Source organism: Primulina huaijiensis, chromosome 17 (genome assembly GCF_012295235.1).
Source record: "Primulina huaijiensis isolate GDHJ02 chromosome 17, ASM1229523v2, whole genome shotgun sequence".
Taxonomy (NCBI): domain Eukaryota; kingdom Viridiplantae; phylum Streptophyta; class Magnoliopsida; order Lamiales; family Gesneriaceae; genus Primulina; species Primulina huaijiensis.
Window position 1 is genome coordinate 1,700,598 of NC_133322.1, and position 20,406 is coordinate 1,721,003.

Sequence of the window (20,406 nt, forward strand, 5' to 3'; positions counted from 1 at the left end):
ATTTTTTATGTCAAATATATTATATTTCACTACAAATATGGATCTAGTTGACCCGTCTCACCGACAAAAATCAATGAAACTTGTCTGACATACTACCTATGCTCATTATTGCTCGTATTGCCATTATGCGCATGATATTATGTATATAATTGAGGTTGGAGATTTATTTAAATATAATATATCTAACTAAACATCTCATTCCACCGATATAATTTGAGCTACTATTGTTTCAACTATTCATCGTTTACATGTGTTGGCTCTTATTAACTCAGTATGGGCTATATTCCTGGCCCAACATGTTGGACAACAAGTTTACAATTAATTACCATGGCCCACATACTTGAAAGAATATATTATCCCAATCCAGGAAAAATAAGCTTGTTCACGTATATGCCTCAATGGGCTAAATGGGCCTTTTAACCTAAAGTGGATGAATCTCTTTTCTTTTAATTTTTTTTAATGGAAAATAATCGTGTTTAATATTGTAATACAATAATAGAGTATATTATCAAACAAAGTACTCATAAATTAACACATGAACAAACTATTTTATTATCAGAAAAACTCTTATAAGACCGTATCACGATCGCTAAACTAATTTCATGAAAAAATATTATTTATTATGCCAAATCTATTTTTTTTTAAATATGAAACAATTCAATTTGTTTCACGGATATAAATAATTAGATCGTTTTTTATAAGACTTACTTTTTTTAATATTGTTTGAATGGTTGAAGAATTAAAGAATTTGATGCAAAAATATCTTCATGTAAGATCTAATTCAGATCATCAATGAAAAGATTTGTGAATAATAATATTAAAATACTTCTTGAAGTTAGAAACAATTTATGCATTTATTATGCATCTGTCTGTCTTTTTTGACCAATGGAAGAGATATTTTGGCGTAAGATAAGGTTCCTGACTGATTCTATCCAGATCTTTTGGGGAAGAAATTGAATTCTTTAATTCAATGCATTTTTTTTTCCCTTTTTTGAGATAGTATTTTAATATTTTAATTTAACCCCAAAATAATTTCTAATATCACCTGGAAATTTTATTTTCTCATTTTCGTTATTCTCCGTCATGCTCTAGTGTATTATCCAATTTATTTATATCCTACTGACCAATTAGTCAAGCGGCATCATCACACGAGTTTTGATATATTTATTATTTTTATTAATATATTTAAAAAATTTAATAAAAAAAAAAACCAACGACCACGTGTTCAAGATCATGAAATTCAAGATCGAAAGCATAAAATACGTGTATATTGAAAACATTTTGAAAAAGAGTAGGTATCTTGTGAGACGGTCTCACGAATCTTTATCTGAGAGACGGGTCAACCTTACTGATATTCACAATAAAAAGTAATATTTTTTTCATGGATTACCCAAACAAGATATTCAACCCACGAAATTGATCCGTGAGACATTCTCACGAGAATTTATGTGTTTGAAAAATATCTTGATTGTATAATAAATACAACAAACAATGTGAATATGGTCGGAAATGTAGAATTCATGTGCATTGGAGATTAAAATTAAAATATTAGATATTTAAATAGTGCATGAACATCTTAAATAATATATATATATATAATCAATATTGTCAAAATTAATATTAAAAATAAGTTGAACATGGGTACTAGCTACTTTCCGTCTCATTACTTTTAGCGTTATAGTTTGACTGAGTTGTCACGCCAAGGGAATGTGAGTCCATTCTCCCCTAGATTAAATTATGCAACAACCTTAAGTTAACCTAATTCCATGTTATATATAGCTAAACACCATGCAAATTATTCATCCCCCTTTTCTTTTTCTTTTTTTTTTCTTTTTCTCAAATAAAGTTAAATTAATTAATACGAGAGAAAGGGACACAATTCTAACAAATATTAATTTTGTATAAATATTATGTGGATGTATTTGGAATGTGACAAGATTTTTTAAGAAGAAAGTGTGTGGTATTGTCACAGAACAAGCGTTTGCTTCGTTTTCCAATCATTTGAGTGTTCCAAGTCCCGAGTTGTCCTAGGTTCAAATTTTTTGTCAACATCGCAGTCACGAAGCCATCGATCAATGAATCATTGATTTAAATATATTTTTACAAATCTTAGATCGTTATTTCGGGAAAAAAAAATAGTAAACCGATCCTACATCTGGTTTTAATGGATTTTAATCATTTAATTACTTAAATTTAGTTATTTACTAATAATTTGAATTTATTTATATTTTATTTTGTTGTGACTGGAATATTGATTCGATGTTGAATATTGTTGATAATGTATAGTTTATTATTGGGAAAATTTCAATTTTGTCATGCAAGTTGGATACACACACACACACACACTAAATAATGCACTTGTAGAATCTGTTTTCAAATAATATTAGTTGGCCGACAATTCAATCCCATCATTTTTGTGCCTTTCTTTTAACCAGCATTCCATGTTAAATTGTCAAGTTGAGAATTGACAATGTATAAATTGATATTTCTCCTATTTAATACACACGCGTGCACACATATATATCATTATTTTTCATTAATAATTTTTTTATGGAATATAATTGAATTATTAATGAAAAATTTCAAAATAATGCAAGAGAAAATAGTCATATTTCAATTATGGTTATTTTCCAAATTTAACTCATAAGTCGTTATATTCTATGTTAACATTTTACTGATGATCATTTACATTATTATATATCATTTAATACATCCATGTGAATATTTAATCTAATCATACCACTATTCGGCTATATTTATGTATTTATCCAAACTTGGTGAAATTTTAAAAAAAAAAAAAAGATTTCACACGATTTGGTGAATTAAATAATTTGAGTAAATAAAAGGGTATTATACAAATTAAAATTTCCTATATTAATTAATATTTTGAACTAGAGGCAGGTGGTTGCTGGAATTGCTGATACAAAGCTGCAAGCCTGTTGTAAGCATCAATTGTCATTAGCTGCAACCACATTATCCAACGACAAATGTTAAAGATTATTTCTAAAGAAATAATAATTATAAATATAGTTTTAGATTTTAAGTAATATTTTTTCTAAAAAAAATTAATAATAATACCTGCGATTGCCATGCCATGAACATGGATAACGGATCCGTCATCACCGAAGCAGGTCCCCCGGGATTATCCCACGACGCCCCCACCGGCATAAAGGAGGGGGGAGGAAGCGGGATTCCAGAAGTCGGAGGTGGCAATATTCCGGCCCCCGGCCGCCCCATGGCATTCATGTCCATGATCCCCATCCCCATTCCCATAGGGTTCATCATCGACATTTGAAGGTGTTGATGCTGCTGCATGACTGTTAATGGCAACATATTCATGTGTGACATGTTCATCCTCATCACTTGAACTTGTGCTTGCATCTGTTTCACATATTCTATCACTTCATCCAGCATCGAAGCTTTATCGGTCTGAAACATACATATAGTATTTAATTTTAATCAAAATTTTTAATCAAATATATAAAGGAATAACATGTTACAACGAGACCAATACTCGATCAAAGTTAAATTTTAAAAATTATATGATAAAATTAACTGCATTTACAAGATTCATATATATATTAAAAATTATAAAAGAGATAGGGTAAGGACCAAATGTGACCACAACTATTTTGAAGTGAACTGAACTGTACATTTTTTTCCCTATAATCCAGGGGGAAAGGGGGTAGGCATGTGAAAAACCTGAACTAAATAAACTTATGTCTGAACAAATTTAATTTTATAATAATAACTGTCCTCGCAACAAAAAACCCTTTTTTTTCTTGTCTGTTTTCTCTGTAACAAGATTAACTACGTGTGGACTACATTCGATGAAACCATCCCAAGCTGGGCAAACGCATTAAGCCTCTGGACCACATTTCATGTCAGCATGTCTAGATAAGTTATAATATTTCATACAACATATTACGACAAAACTTAAAAGATAAATTTCCAAGTACAAAAATTAAATATAATTTTTTAAAAAAAATTAAATAATAATAATAATAATAATAATTAATAAATATACGGGGAAATAAAAAAAAGTGCTGTCCAGATGAGGAAGTAACGCATAGTTGATTTGTTATAGCTAAACAAAGTAAGCCACTTGATCTGTTGTTCATTAGATTTTTTTATACCATCAAATATTGATTTTTTAAAACTAATAAACACTTTTTTTTAATCAATATCTAACACACAGAAACTTTTCCACGGGTGTATGAAAATTATGATTTAGATGATGAAAATTATGATTTGTTTTTAAAGTACTCATAAAATCTGAAAAACACAAGGAAATAAATTGCCTATACTCACCCTATTTTCAATTTACCTACAGGTCTACCAATTTATTTATTGTATATACTCAATTTATATGTTGTTGAATTAATATGAATGAAGTAAGTATATATATNAAAAAAATTTGTGTCAGATTTTTCTATCATTTATAAAATTAATGATATTGTATGTATATCATGCTTTATGATAATACCTTGCTGGAATTTGGGACCAACTTCTGCAGAGTCTTCATCCTTTGATTTATCCTGTCCCTTCGTTTCTGAGAAATATAAAATCAGTGTACACGAATAAATTTATAAAAAAAAAAAGGAAAAGAAATAAAATATTTAATCTATATTATTGGTACTGCCATTTTGTAAGAAAATATATATATACTTACTAAATATTATATAACAAGAAGAATAAATTAACCTACACGTTCAGACTGGTTATGAATAGCAGCTGCCCGACTCCTTTTTGTTAAGACTGACGACTTTCCAGTTCCTCTTTTCTTCCCCTCATCGTCACATTTATACCTCTGCAATTCAAGAGTTCAAGGGACGAAAAAAAAATTATTTTAGGAAGAATTTTGCTTTTTTTAAAAAAATAATTTATAACAAAGTTTGATTTAATTAATTGGATGGTTTTATTTTTAATAGATTGAGGAGTAAACATTATATAAAACTGTGAAATATTTGTCTTGGTATACAAGTTTTGAAAATAATATCAAATACATGTTTGATTTTAATAGAATTTACATGATTCTTTGGGGAAAAAATAGTGGGGTTTTTGAGGGGGGGATATTCAACAAAGCCCATTGAAAAAATACTTGAAACTAATTACCAGCCGTCTACTATGACACACGGAGTCATGGTCCTCGCCGGTGCTCTTGCTATTTTCCTTACCGGAACTTGTATTTTCCGGTGATTCGGTCGACGGAGACGTGAACCCCGCCACTTCCAATTCCTTCTCGTATGTATCACGCGTCAACTGCTGGCTATCCAAACCGCATGTGGCGCTCTCGCTCGCGCTCCCGTTCGTGTCACAGCTGTTGATGTCCAAACGTGGGACGTGATTCCCTCCCACAACTCCGCCGTCCAAGGTGGCGGGAACGCCGCTGCACGAACCCACCCTGGTGGAGCACCCCACCACGCACGTGCCGGATTCCAGCAAGTGCGAGGACGGGACCGGGTTATCGTTCCTGCTGACTATGTTGATGTTATTGCATGGAACTAAGGCGTCCATTGTCATGGTCATGGAGGCGCTGGCAGTAGGGTTGACCATGGTTCTGCGGTGGTCAAACCAAGGGACAATATCGTCGCCGCTGACATCTGAGGCGGACTTGGGATAGGGGAGGCGCGTGGCTTGGTTGACTATGGACTCCAGTGTTCCGGCACCGGCGCGTGGCTTATCCCATGCAGTGTGCTTAATAGGAGGCACGCGGGGAGGGCCTAAGCCATGCATGGTTAGTTGCCCATTCTTCCAAGTCAATTCTGCTACTTCATAATCCAACCTGCATAAATTTTAAAAAAATCACCAAGAACATAAATTATGAAATACCCGTGTAACAAAATTAAATAAAAATATCAAACAAAATTTACTAGCAATCAGTCGTACCCGGGCAGGGCGGAATTATCATCAAGATCCCAACTTGGTACACACTGAGTCATTTCTTGAGGAGAAATTGGGAAGTTTTCCTTCTTCTCTCTTTTTTTTTCCTCCTTTTGTTGTGGATTATCGAAGGAGATAAAGGATTAGAATATTAAAGCATACAAAAAGGAAACCTTTTTCCACTTTTATTTTGGGCATAAAATATATGTGGGTGTAGATCTTCGTGATTTGAGGGACATGGAGATAAGAAGAGTATAAATTTAGAGGAAAGCATGTTTATGTGTGGTCCGGTCTTTTGGATATAAATTGAAAGCTATAAGAGAATCAAATCTAATACAAGATTTTTTTTCTTTTATTTTTATTTATCGAGTCAAAATAATCCCAAAATCAAGTGAATTGAGCACAATTTTTAATTATTTTTTTTATAACTTTTAACTGTATATAAATAAATAAATAATAATAATAATAATAATAATAATAATAATAATAATAATAATAATAATAATAATAAGCTAAAATTATCAAGTTTAAAAAATAAAACTAAATTTTCTTATCCTAAATGTGCCTCCACAATCCGTTGGAGGTTAGCTCGACGAGTCAAGATAAATAAATGATGAGAAAGGATAGTAATTATCAAATTAAAATAAATTTAAGATTTTCTGATTAAAAAATATACATTAGTAAGTTTTAATTCCCATTTTTATAGTTTTTGATACCCCATAAAGATCCGGGTCATCATCAACCCGGTTTAATACTTGGATAGCCCAAACCAAAGCCAATATGCCGGGTACTATCCTCAAGAACCCAGTCACTGTGCTTCTTCCCAGGTGATCAACCAACAGCCCTGGTTCTCACACAACCAGCCGAGTACCTTACTACCCGGGCCACATCGAGAATTGCACCACACTCGAGTGTCATTGATACAGGTCGTCTAATCTGTCAGAACCACTTGTGCTTGGAGTGTCCTAGAAGTCATCAGAAGCTATGATATGGGCAGGTGACTTGCCATACTTAGTAGGTGGCGCGGGAAACGAGGTACCTACCCATTTTCTACTATAAATAGCATGTATTAATGTCATTTAATGATTCTGAATCTTAAGTATTGACACACATATATTCGCACATATATCGTCATTTTCACTCATCTTCAACCTGCTGACTTAAGCATCGGAGTGACTACGTCTGACACTTCTCTGACGCCCTATCACGAGTTCCTTTCTTGTTTGCAGGTGATTGTTACAGCCATTCTTCCACTCAAATCCCCCAAACATTATAAATTCTTGATTTGACCCGTTGGAGCTCCTTACCCAGCTCATCTATTTCAACGAGATCACATCAGTTTTTTTTAAACTATATTTAAACTTCTATTTCAATTTCATTGAACTTTTTGAGTTCGAATAAGTTGGCAACCGTTTGTGTAAAGTTGAAATTATCATATAGCCAATTAGCCATTATCCATTCAAAAAACAAAAAAACCATAAAGCCACGATCTTTCAAAAAATAAAAACTAGAAATCATGTAGAATAATGTAAAGTAATTTATATCCAACCATTATACTCGAATTTAAGACCGGCCACTATATTTGACTATTTGTAATGTTTTTTTCTTGGGTTAGTTATATTTAATTAATTGATTCAGCAACTCTTCTTATTTTCTTCCAATGTAATTAATTAATTTTTTAACCTATGATTTCTTAATTAATTATTTAAGTTGTTTGTTTTTCGGCGAAAAATTTGAGCTCGATGAACCAATTTGAGCTACAAATTTTACAGTATGCTCTCTCTCTTCCAAAAGAGAATATTTTTGTGAGGGCTAATTATCTTAATCATAATTTATCAACATGTAATCATGATTAATTAATATACAATAGAAAATTGAGTTAAAATTTTATGTTTGAACATACAAAAATTTTGACATGACATTTCGGAAAATTCAAATACTCGAAATAATCAACATACAACTTCAGCAACACGACTTATATAATAAACAAGTGTCGGACATGCCCAACCACAAAATAAACAAACCAAAAATATCATATATCCGAAAAGATTTAATAATAACAAAATATAATCCTCAAAATACTCCAATTACATAATACATATGCTCGAGGTATAATGCTAATTGTTCTACCTCTACATCAGCCTTATTGGCTACCCCTCGAGCAAGACGTCCACGTCTACCTAAAGGAACTCTTTTTCCTCTCACATTCTATGCTCCAAACTCTTGTGCCATTTTTTTTTATTTCCTCCTGTTGTCATCCTAAAAAAATTAAGGTTACATTCTCAAAAATATTCATTAACTTCAATATAATCCAAAACATCGAGATAAAACCTAATGCATAATCTACAACATTTAAAATAAAAATGTTCCATGAACCCGTTACTTACGAATGTCACTAATATGTCATATCCCTAAGATATAATTCTAATTTAACAACATAATTCCATCAAATGTTCCCTCGTAATTATACAAGTTTTATTTTTGGGATATAAAATATTTTGTTAAATATAAATAAAGTAAATATTTTTAGTCGTGCCACCTAAGTTACAAATTTATATTTAAAAAAATGGAATAAATAGTGAAACGTGATTGAAGATTTTGGAGCAACGTGGGAACAAAAATCGAGTGCTGTAAACTCAAGTGATTTGCGCTTGGGGAATCGAAACTTGGAAGCTAGCAATCGATGCAAAATTAGGACTTGAGTTGCGGGACTAACGAAAGAATGAAAAGTTCACGTGCATCGCCGCGCGCCAACGTCGGCAGTTGCCAATCCACGCTCTGCAGGTGGGCGGCACGTTTTGTAAAAATGGAAAATGGATTTTAGTTCCACAGTCTCGACCAGAGTATCAGCTTCAGTCAGTTGGTCACATAACTAAAATCCTGATTATTATATTTTTTTAAAAAAATTTAATTAATTACTTTTTTTAAAAAAATAATAATAATAAATTGATTTAATGACAGTACAATGATATCATGTAATTCGAATGTGTAATTGAACAATAATTGATGTTTTGCTCATATCAAGATAAAATTGATTTGGATAGAAATCATTTCATATTCAATCTTTGATATATCAAACTTTATATTAAAAAGTGTTACATATATTTTATTTATTTTAATTGTTTATTATTTTTCGTAATTATGGTATAACTAAATTTACATATAACAAACAATTCAAATTGGAATAAAACGTTGTTGAACTTCTAACTCTTATTTAAATAAAAATCCAATTAATTCTAAAAATATAATACAAACAACACGTAAACGTCATAATGTAAATTAAACATTTGTAACTTATTTCAATATATATGATATACGACGAAAAGGATGTTCAGTTTTCTTGGATAACACAACAACATCGCAGGAAATGTGATTTGGGTTGACGCCATGGATGACGAAACCATTCCATAAAAATATTGGCGATAATTTACAAATTAGAATTGTGTATCGAGTTGACTCGGCGTCAAGTCTATGATCTTATTATTTTATTTAGCAATTCGATTAAAAATCTCGAGCTCGACTCGATTCGACTAGATCAAATTTGTTCTCGACATACTATGAAATGTTCAAAAGCTTGTATATAAAACCACATAATTTGTAAAAGGGCTTGGGCATTGAGTCTATAAGCAACATGTGTGTGTGTGTGTGTGTGTAAAGCATATGCTAAGGTGAGTTTAAATTTTTTTTAAAAAAAGTGAGTTTGGGCTGAAATTGTTGACGAAAAGCCACCGATGTTTACTTGGGCCTAGGCTCATTTTGGGTCGTCTATATAAAATGTGGGGTTATATTTTGTGGCCTTTTTCCTCTTTTATTAGTATAAGTTTCCCGTAGCTATTTTCATTTTGAGTAGGCTGTCATTCTTAAAACATAGTTTCGTGATGTTATAGAAAGATCAAACAAATAAGGAGCACAAGACAAATTCAAAAAAACATTCCCTCGTAAAAATCGATTAAATATGGATTTCAAAATAATATTCATATATATTTTTTTACAATGATAGACAGAATCGCTATCTTTCGATGTATAATGGATAAGTCTTTGAGCTGATAAAGCAATCTTCAAACCACGTTAGTTAAGTGAACCGTATTAAACAAATTATCAGAAAAAATATTGATTGAGGAGCGAACACATAATTATTTATCAAATGTTCACTTAATTTATCAACTTGAGCATCAAGATGTTATTAATAATGGTTACATATGATATTAACTAATTAATTTATTGGAAAAATAGAGGTTATATTTTATAAAAATATATATATTTGTTAGGTCATAAATTTTGTCATGGTTCCATCACATGTGACAAGTGATGGCATGGAACATGAGGAGGACATTGTTTCCACATTAAATCAACTCGTTTGTTTCACTGAAATTGGGCAAAAAATATCTTCATTAAGAGCGAGGAAAAGGGGGAGAGCGGCGATGCTTTTCATGAACCCTATCCCTAATTTACAACCATGTCGATTTCACCTGATGAAAAACGAATTTCCGATCCGGACTGCGACCCTAATCCGATTCTTGACCTCGGCAAGGCGAAGAAGAAGCGTCGCTCCAGCTGGTCCGACCACGCTTCCAACGAACGCGTCGACCCCAACGAGACATTGAGGCATTTGTTCCTCAAAATGCGCCTCCAATCTCTCCCCAACTCCGGCTCCACCACCCCCCACTCCGACTCTGAGCCGGACTCTGAATCCTCCAACCCGAACCCTCTAATCCCTCCCGCGCCTGATTGCATGTCTCTTCTGTCCGACGAATTGTTGCTCAAAGTCCTCAGTAAAATTCCGGACAGGAAGCAGCATTTTTCCAATTCACTGGTGTGCAAGAGGTGGTGTGTAGCGAGTGGGAAGTTGATTCGATCGATTAAGCTATTGGATTGGGACTTTTTGGAGTCTGGGAGGCTTACTTTCCGGTTTCCGAATTTAGTCGATGCTAGCCTCGTGCATGCATGCATTCAATCCGATCGGAATTCGGGAATTTTGTTATGTGATAAGTTACTGTCGATTCATTTAAGTTCTGGGGTGGTGTTCGAAAATGATGGGGTTTTTATTAGGAACGAGGATGTGTTGGATTCGGAAGAGGTCGACAGAGGGGTGAGAATAATGGTCCAGGGGTGTAGGAATTTAAGGAGAGTAGTTTTGATGAATGTTAGTGAGAAAGGCTTAAGTTTTTTGGGAGAAGAGTGCGAGTGTTTGCAGGAGATGGAGTTACATTATTCGGGTGATTTAGCCTTGCCCGGAATTTTTAAATGCCGGAATTTGCAAATTTTGAAATTGATAGGGAGCATAAGCGGGGTTTACAATTCTGTGGTTACGGATATTGGGTTGACGATTTTAGCTCAGGGGTGTAGAAGATTAGTAAAGCTTGAGTTAGTGGGATGCGAGGGGAGTTATGATGGCATTAAGGCAATAGGGCAGTGTTGTCAAATGTTAGAGGAGTTGACACTTTGTAATCATAAAATGGATGGTGGATGGTTGTCGGCTTTGTCATATTGTGTGAACTTGAAGACTTTAAAGATTCTGTCATGTAATGAAATTGATGGAAATCCTGGTTCAGATGAACACTTATGGCCATGCCCTATGCTTGAGGAGTTGCATTTACTTCAGTGTCAAATGCGAGAGAAGCAGGGTGTGAGAGCACTGTTTTTTGTGTGTCGGACAATTCAAAAGCTAGTTATAGAGGATTGTTGGGGATTGAACAGTAATATATTTGCTGCTGCCGGTATTCTTAGGTATGATTGGTTATACTCTTGTGACGCTTTGTACTAAAGTCTTAACTTTATCCTATTACTTTCCTTCATGAGGTTGTGGACCATTATTGATGCAAAAGATTTGTAATCAGGTATCAATATATGTGAATGTCAAGTTTGCATATAGATGTTAGGAGTTCGTAGAAACATGTCGCGTCGATCTGAATGAATAAGGAAACATAATTCAATTTGATCTGCCTAGCTGGTGTGGTGTCTGCCGATGAGATACATTGTCATAAATGACTTCTTTTCCATATCTCTTTGAATATAAACAAATTTAAGTTGCTTCTGAAATTGTTTTTAAAAGGTTTTTGCAATGTCAAACTGAAATGAACTTCATATAGTTCATATTCAGGCAAACAGAGGTTAAAAATCAGAACAAGGCCTTTATAGTTTTCGAGTAAATGAAGCTGGAATCCTCACTGCCTGGTTGAATATGTCAAAGAATGAATTCATTTGTAGTATTAACTTATAGTTTGCTTGACTCCAGAATTTTAGTTGATCTAATTTCTCATGTAGGAGCATTAGATCTCTGTCGCTGGAAGGATGCTCATTGTTGACAACTGAAGGATTAGAATCGATAGTTCTTTCTTGGAAGGAGCTTGATAGGCTTAGAGTAGGTTCATGTAACAAAGTAAAGGACAGTGAAATAACACCAGAACTAGCAACTTTATTTTCTGATCTCAAAGAATTGAAGTGGCGGCCGGATTCCAAGTCACTTCTACAATCTAGCCTGGCTGGGACAGGAATTGGTCAAAAAGGTGGTATATCTTTGAGGAGGAAGTGACTGCTAGATATACTGATATATATTCTGGGAAACTTTAGAGGCCAAAATAAGACGAATCAAAAGGCGATATCTGATTGGAGCATGCATGAAATTAACACCTCGAGAGACTATGGGATTTGACTCGAGCCTTGCATCTCTTGATTGTGGGATGACTGGCGTGGCCCAACTGTGTACTTTCTTGTAATACCGCTATTTATTCGATTTAGAGTTTAGAAAAAGTTGAGGCTTGAGTTTTACACTTACTGAATTCGAAGGAATAAATCTATATTATGTATACTTAATTTCTAGGAATTAAGTTAATTACAAATCTCATGCACAATGGTATTCTTCTTGTGGTGTTTTTCGTTTCTTAATTAACTGGGAGTCCTGGTGGTTGCTATCTTCTGCCAAATCTTGAGTTGTTTGTTCGTCAATTTCTGACTAACTGTGGATTGAATGATAATTAAGAGCGAAATATTTTTAAAATTTAAGATGTAATATATTTATTAAATTTTGTGTAGTAATGAGATATTTCTGGGACAAATGGAAGAGCATCACGGTCTCGTGGACTTGTATAAATCGAATATTTTTAATACAAATAAATATATATCCCATAATATTTTTTCATAATATAATGGTAAAAAAATGATATTTTTGTAGTGAAAAATAATATTTTGAATATAAAAAATAATATATATTTTTTATCTGACTAAGTCAATAAGTAAGATGGTTTCCTAAGATATTTTTTAAATAAAAAGTTAGATTAAATATAATAATTGTGTTGAAAGCGTAGGTTGATAAAAATATATTTTTGGGAAAAGATTGAAATGAGATTATAGATTATTTTTAAAAAAATGAGTTGGAAAATAGAACCACAAAGTATGCTATAGTTATTTATAGATTCAAAATCAAATATTTTATTTGAATTTAACTAAAATTGTATTATTTTAAATTGAAATTAATTTGTGAATTTTCGTTTGTTGATCAATTTTATTGTAATCCTGAAAATTGAAATGGTTTGATAAACTGGACCTTTTGGATAGAAATAATAGAGTAATTTTTAAGAAAAGGCAACAAATAGGATTTTTAGTATACGAAAATTTTTATTGAGTTTTAAATTATTTTATGTCCGTGTTAATCGTTTTCTAAAATTTTAATTTTTAAAGTGATTTATGCATACATTTTATTATTTTCAATTCTATTTTTTTAAAAATGTGAGAAAACATTCTGAATTGGAACTGAGAATAACCAAAAGCGGTCTCATCGGTCCAAATGGGCCGACCCCATTATTCTGACTCAGCACAAATCGGCTTTTTCCGCTGAATAATTTATTTATAATACTTTCATTAAATAATAATATATATATAGTTTTTATATAATATCCACCCATCTTGTAGCCATGGTACTTCCATTACGTTATGCGTGGCACATTTAAATACACGCTGTGAAATTACATCGAGTCCTAACAAAATTCGTATGATCCATCGTGTTCCAGTGCCAGAATTTCATTCCGTATAAAACGAATCGCGTCAAAATTTCTAAAATTTAAGAACTTAAAAACCTTGCGCTTGAGCTTTTTTAGAAAAAAATACCGTTGGCCGTAGCCAGTAAGATATCTCCGGAGTGCACCAACTCAAGAAAAAGAAATCAAGTTGTTACAAAACACAACACTACTCCCACCATATTTTAAAAACCACTCAAAATTCATTCTTTGAACCTCAGTGTTTTGAATCAAAATAAAAGTTCGAAGTGCGCCTAATCTTCATCGTTCCCACTTTCATCTTTGACGAGCTTTATCATGTCATCAATTCGAAGAATAGTTATAGCAGCTTCGGTGGCAAACTGGATAAAGACGTAATTTAGATTCCAAGTTTAATCAAGCATTGAATCTTTAAACTCGATAAAAAATGACAAACGGTCAATCGAGCATTGAATCTTTGAACTGTAACCTGAATAATCTTCACTTTGCTCATTGCAGGTTCAATAACTCCAGCTTCCAAGTTGTTACGAACGGTACCATTCACCAAATCTAGACCCATGCTGCATCCATGAAAGTGATTGATCAGAATTCTCGAGTAAATAGTGACAATTTACATAATTCTCATTGACCAGTGATTAAAAAACAGATTCCGGCTTCTTGCTCTTTCTGCCACTTGTAAATCATAGCGAACAACCAGGTGACCCAAGGGTAATATATTTTGCAAAGTCATACGATCATATAGCACTTAACCCAAGTATCTACAATATCCTCCAGACAACCAACTTAATTAATGTCCTTGTAGCTACATTCTACATTCTATCATTTCCTCAGGACTACATTGTAAAAATGTGTACTGTACTGCTTCAAAAAAACCGGGAACCTAAAATAAACTTGAGTTGAGAAAAGCTTCACATGTATATCGAATTGCTAGACCATTATTTCCAAAGACTTGTTAGACCGAAAGAATAACACCCAAAGAAGTTATGTGGCAGTTTAAACCCTCACACGTAAGTACATTATAAACCAATAGGCGATGATGTAGGATCCAAACCTTGATAAATGCTTCTTATCGGCCTTAGTTTGTGCGGCGTGGTGGTAAGCTCGTAGCTTGGCAACCAACTCAGTAGCATCTTTAGCTGCATTTACCGCAAGCACCTAAACAAGACAACCCAAAATTAGCTTGCGCAAAAAACCAAATGAGACTATTCACTGTTGATGAACGAAGAACCTTTGGAATAATCAAGAAAGACTCAGCAAACTCTGCAATAGCCAGCTGCTCCCTAGATCCCAAAGTAGTGGCCAAATTCTCTAGATATACAGATAGGGCAGCCTCGACAGCACCTCCGCCAGCAACAACCTATTTACAACAGTCCCAATAATACAAGCCAAATATTATCATCTGTTTCCCGCTCAATCACTGCATTTCATCAATTGGCAAGTTTATCTTTGTTGCAAGTTGCAACCACTTCCAGAAAGATGGCCATAGATAGGGAAATTGCTAAAAATGATGAATTTAATGCATACATAAAAGACAGAAAAGAGGAAATGCTAAAATAGTGTGTCAGGAGAGACTTTTACAAGCAAAACTCACTGTATTAGATTCCAGAGTTCTTTTGACAATGGATAGTGCATCATGCAAAGCCCGGTCCATCTCATCCAGCATGAAGTCGTTTGCACCTCTAAGTATTAATGAAACCTGGAAAGAAATATTAAATCCCAAGTAGGATGAATTGGTGAAACTAAAGTGCATGTCCACCCAATATGTGACTTTGAACAAAATAATGGAGTTGAAACGAGGATGTATTCATTAACACCACCTAATAACATAATTAGGTTCATGGGAAAAAAAGCAGAAGCGGTAGAATCATTTTAACAAGAGATATTAGAAAATTGATTGTGTTACAGAGATGACAACTCTCACCGCACTATTGGTTTTGGTCCCCTTTATCATAATCACATCGTCATCAGCAATTCGCTCCTCCACTACTTCATCTGCATGTCCTAAAAATGATGGATCAAATGTTTCTTCCCCTTCCATATCCGCAAATGTTGAAACCTGTACAAAAGCCATTAATAGGAATTGAGTTATTCTCCTTGAGATACAGACAAAATTCATTACAGTCTGCGACGTAGAATGGAACTGAAACTACATACCGCAGTTGCACCAGTTGCCTTGGCAACATGCCTCATGTCATCCTTGCGGACACGTCTTACAGCTATTGCACCAGCCTCCACAAAGTACTGAAAAATGAAAGAAAACTTTTGAGAGCAGATCCCATAAGAATTCAAGGAACAAAGTTCCAATCACAAAAAAAGGTTAATTAGCATAATGCGACAACACTTTAGAATGTAGAGAAATAGATAGTTCTAAAAGTTTTATTCTTTCAAAAGATGATTCTAATTAGCCCCAAGACACTCTTAAATAAATTCAGTTCTTAATAAAGAGGATCCGTCAATTAAACAAGAAATCAATGTTATTGCTATGTGCCAAACGTATGCCATATAGGAGTAAAGTTTTACAATGCTCTGAACACCTTTAACAGAGCATACAAATTAAGCAAACGAAGAAACTGTAACATAGCCAAACATAGTAGTTGATATGTTGCACATGAAATGACAAGAAAACATAACAAAAACCAGCAGAAGTAATGAACCTGCCAACCACACTTGTCATAGAATCTTTGGCCTGTTAAAAACAATAATCATCCTAACAGCGAGAGACAACGAATACGGATGATAATACAGGTAAGAGATGGCTTGCCTTAAGCGCCATGTCATCAATTCCCTTCGTTGTTAAAACAACATTGGCTCCTGCCTTCAGAATCTTCTCAATACGTTCTTTTGTCATGTCAGCTTCTCTGCAAGAATTATTAAGTCAGTAACACAATAGAAGAAGTCCCCTTGGTATTTTAGCACATATATTGATAGATTTGGCAGTGCCACCTCAAACTGTTCTTGGGATTAAAAATGAGATATCTCAAATATATTGATCATAGAAGATACATGCATAAATTCAGACTAAGGTGACATGTAATAAGCATAAAAACAAAATGCATACACGTGTTCATCTACACGTTATTTTCAACTCAAATTTAGCACGTGAAAGCTAAATAGTTTAATCACCTCTGACGAATCTTTTCCAACTCCCTGGGGTCAGTGACTAAAACTTGAACACCCATTTGCATTTTTGTCTTTTGAAGATTAAAATCAAGACAAGCAATTTTAGCCTGGGTAACCCTCAAAGGCATTCCCTGAGCAGCACGCCCAGTGTTGAGTGCATATCCTTTAAGTAGATAACTATCTTTGGCACTCTTCCCGTGGGCTTTAAGTATATTAATTCCCTGACACCGATACAATGATTAGAACATCTAACTTACGGATGAAATGATAAAAATGTCTAGGAAAAATGAAATAATTAATTTAATAAAATATGTGAGGTATATGCCTGTCTTCTGGATTATTCAAAATATCATAATTGAAGAAGACAATTGCGAAGCACATGTTTTCAAAACAAATTATTCAATGGATAGAAGCTATTTCAACATGTAGCAGCAAATAAATGTTCAACCATAAGCCACCAACCTTGATTGGATATTTAACTTCACCTCTTGCATTTGTCATCTTCACGGCTTGTACAGCCTCCACAACCTAAAAGCATAAGCAGTGCGATGACTTTATGATAAAGGGAATGTGATAGGTCTTGAAAGCCACAATAAGGGCGAAACCACACACGTTAATTCCATAGAAGAGGGAGATTAGCAATTTTGTACAAGTATAACAGTATAAAACGGCACAAAAAACACTCATGAACCCCTGCTCCACTGCCCTCAAGTCCTTTGGGAAACAAGGTTGGGTACTCCGTACTTGGACTCAGGAAATCAGCAGAATCACAAGCTACTACAATGCCATATTTACCATCACATATAATAAATTAAAAAAAGTGGAGTGCTAGCATGCTGTTTGCAGGTGCCTCGAAAAGCTTCATAAACTATACATTTCAATGAGAGAAATAATGCCCAGTAACGTTCATTCATTTATTAACTTACAAGATTTGCGAAGAAGTCACTATCAGCACCTATCAACTTTGAGGACATGCTGGTCTTGGCACAGTTTACAAGAGAATCTTTGCCAAGTTTTTCAACCTAAACGTACATATGAAAAGCTCAATAAGCTCATAGAGTTTCAAATGAAACACTATGTGCTTCAAAGTGATTGGTGAAAATTTATAATATAACATTCAGTCTACTCACTGCCCTGTTATTTTTTTCCCAAAATCCAATTTTTAATAAAAATCATTATCTTTGATAAGGGAAAAGAATCAGGGAAGAACAATTTTGGGAGGCAAGAAAACCATAGCTTAAGATATTTTTCGCCCTTTTATTGATTCGAAATCCATGACTTAACAAAACATAAAAGTTTCACTTCAGAAGGAAGAAATAGAAGCAGAGAGTCACCTTTACAGCTAGTTTTTCATCAACATATTTGCATGCTTCCCTCATAGCAAGCTGTTACAAAATATTGATGCAATTACGCACATCATGAGCATGAAACAGACTGATTACCAATAAATTGGAAACAGATCCATGTAAAATCTAAAGCGAAAAAGATGCTCACTCTGTATCCACTGATAATTGATGTTGGGTGAATCTTGTTTCTCACTAAGTCGTTTGCTCTCTGTAGAAAAAAATCTGAACTCAGTAGTGAAGCATAATATTCCCAATGCTCACACTCAAAAGAACTTACGAAAGACATTAAAGTTTGTTCCAGTAAAAGCAGACATAACCTACCTTAAGTAATTCAGCAGCTATGATCACCACAGAAGTTGTCCCATCTCCAACTTCTCTGTCTTGCAGTTCAGCCAACTCAACAAGAACCTGCAATCATATAAAGATGAATGTGAAACAGACATGATGAATTTGTTGAAGAAAAAAAGAATTATCCATTCACCTTAGCAGCTGGATGCTCAACTTCCAGCATCTTAAGTATTGTGGCACCATCATTGGTAATTGTAACATCACCAATATCATCTACAAGCATCTGAAAAGTACAAACTCGTCACATAAAAATGGTTATCTATCCCTCCCACCTTCACTTGTTAGCCAACCATCACCCCCAGTTCATATTATTTACCATTAAACAATATAAGTCATTGCAGGTGACCACGAATTTTGCACCCATAACAGATAGACAACTATAATCCCACACTTACATCCATATTTGCTTGAAAAGCAGGTTATTTAAGACAGCGGCAGGAGTTAAATATACATCTATTTTAGAAAGCATCGCATAATTGCATTGAATAAAACTGGAGTAGGAATGTCGTATGAACTTACTTCACTTGGTGTAATTATCAATATATTAAAGTCTCCACCAATATAACCAAAATATAATATCACAAAGAACACCAAATAATAAATGAAAAGTTTTTGAAAATGGGTATCTAGAAACATGTGGATAGAACCATCCAAAAACAGAGTTATTTTAAACAAACTACAAATTTTGGTTTTCCTTTCCTCTAAATTTTGGGCATATGAAACATCAAACATTAACAAATTAATGTAAAATTCGGGATTTCAACAAAAATTTTCACCACTAAATAGTTTCATAATTAGAGCACGTGGATTGCTGGGGAAGGGGCGAAGAAACTTGAACAATACAACCGAAACTTATATAATCAAAAGACAACTAAAATTTCATATCAAACATAAGTCTAAGCTCCATAGTTGTTGGCGGACAGGTATGGGAAGCTAGAAAAAAATCTTCAAAAATGAGTGGAGAGCAAACTACCTTGTCAAGACCAACAGGACCAAGTGAAGATTTTACAATGTTTGCAACCGCTTGGCATGCTACGACTGCACATATTCATCAAAAACATTATCAATGATAATGACAATGACTACCTATTACAAAAACAAACAGACAATAAGCAGCAGCATTCCCACACACATAAACCCAAAGACACACACACTTGACCCGTAGACAAGCGAACGCACATAAAACGCTACATATATAGTTAGAAACACATATTCATAAAAAAATATTCACCGTTTTGAGAGCGAACATCTTGTCCAGATTGGCGTTCCCCGGAGATATCAGGTGTTTGCGATGAAACGGCCATTTTAATTTAAAAAAACAGAAAAAATTTGCAGATCTGATCTGCTTTTGCTAAGATTTAGAGACAACAGATGATCATATAGTCTCCTGAATGCGAGAGTGTTGGTTCCAATCAAGGACTCAGCCTCAGAGACCGGGAAAATGTAGGGTTTTTGAAATGCAGCAACGTCCCTCACTAGTGCAGTTCGAAATTTTTCTATGATAGATTTAATTGGGCTGGGCTCACATATAAAAAGTTCGATATGGCATGCAGCCCACAACAAACAATTTAGGCAAGCTTTTAGTCTTAAATATGTATAAATGGAACACAATATAAGATAAGCCTTCGACGTGATTTATTGATCATGAATATCGTTCGATCCAATAGTTCATCTGACATCAAGATCTCGTATGTTATCAAAGTCTTGAATTTCGTTGA

The 20,406-nt window shown here is 33.8% G+C and overlaps 3 protein-coding genes across 3 annotated transcripts; 1 reads left to right on the forward strand and 2 right to left on the reverse strand.

The window, feature by feature from the left end:
- Positions 1 to 2,793: 2,793 nt before the first annotated feature.
- LOC140963522 (transcription factor UNE10-like) lies at positions 2,794 to 6,162 on the reverse strand. Its single transcript, XM_073422878.1, has 6 exons — positions 5,890 to 6,162; positions 5,116 to 5,785; positions 4,709 to 4,810; positions 4,487 to 4,552; positions 3,079 to 3,429; positions 2,794 to 2,962 (listed from the first exon to the last, which is right to left on the reverse strand). The coding sequence occupies exons 1-6, from the start codon at positions 5,940 to 5,942 to the stop codon at positions 2,879 to 2,881; spliced, it is 1,326 nt and encodes a 441-aa protein (XP_073278979.1). The 5' UTR covers positions 5,943 to 6,162; the 3' UTR covers positions 2,794 to 2,878.
- A 4,051-nt stretch (positions 6,163 to 10,213) lies between these two features.
- LOC140963366 (F-box protein At5g51370-like) lies at positions 10,214 to 12,746 on the forward strand. Its single transcript, XM_073422660.1, has 2 exons — positions 10,214 to 11,610; positions 12,148 to 12,746. Exons 1-2 carry the CDS (start codon positions 10,340 to 10,342, stop codon positions 12,413 to 12,415), a joined length of 1,539 nt encoding a protein of 512 aa, XP_073278761.1. The 5' UTR covers positions 10,214 to 10,339; the 3' UTR covers positions 12,416 to 12,746.
- Positions 12,747 to 14,046: 1,300 nt separating this feature from the next.
- On the reverse strand, positions 14,047 to 20,173 carry LOC140963323 (T-complex protein 1 subunit alpha). Its single transcript, XM_073422611.1, has 17 exons — positions 19,920 to 20,173; positions 19,662 to 19,726; positions 18,822 to 18,911; positions 18,662 to 18,748; positions 18,489 to 18,548; positions 18,329 to 18,379; positions 17,921 to 18,016; positions 17,457 to 17,522; positions 16,998 to 17,215; positions 16,636 to 16,732; positions 16,029 to 16,115; positions 15,796 to 15,930; positions 15,466 to 15,570; positions 15,103 to 15,231; positions 14,926 to 15,029; positions 14,344 to 14,434; positions 14,047 to 14,236 (listed from the first exon to the last, which is right to left on the reverse strand). Exons 1-17 carry the CDS (start codon positions 19,990 to 19,992, stop codon positions 14,150 to 14,152), a joined length of 1,641 nt encoding a protein of 546 aa, XP_073278712.1. The 5' UTR covers positions 19,993 to 20,173; the 3' UTR covers positions 14,047 to 14,149.
- Between the last annotated feature and the right edge of the window lie 233 nt (positions 20,174 to 20,406).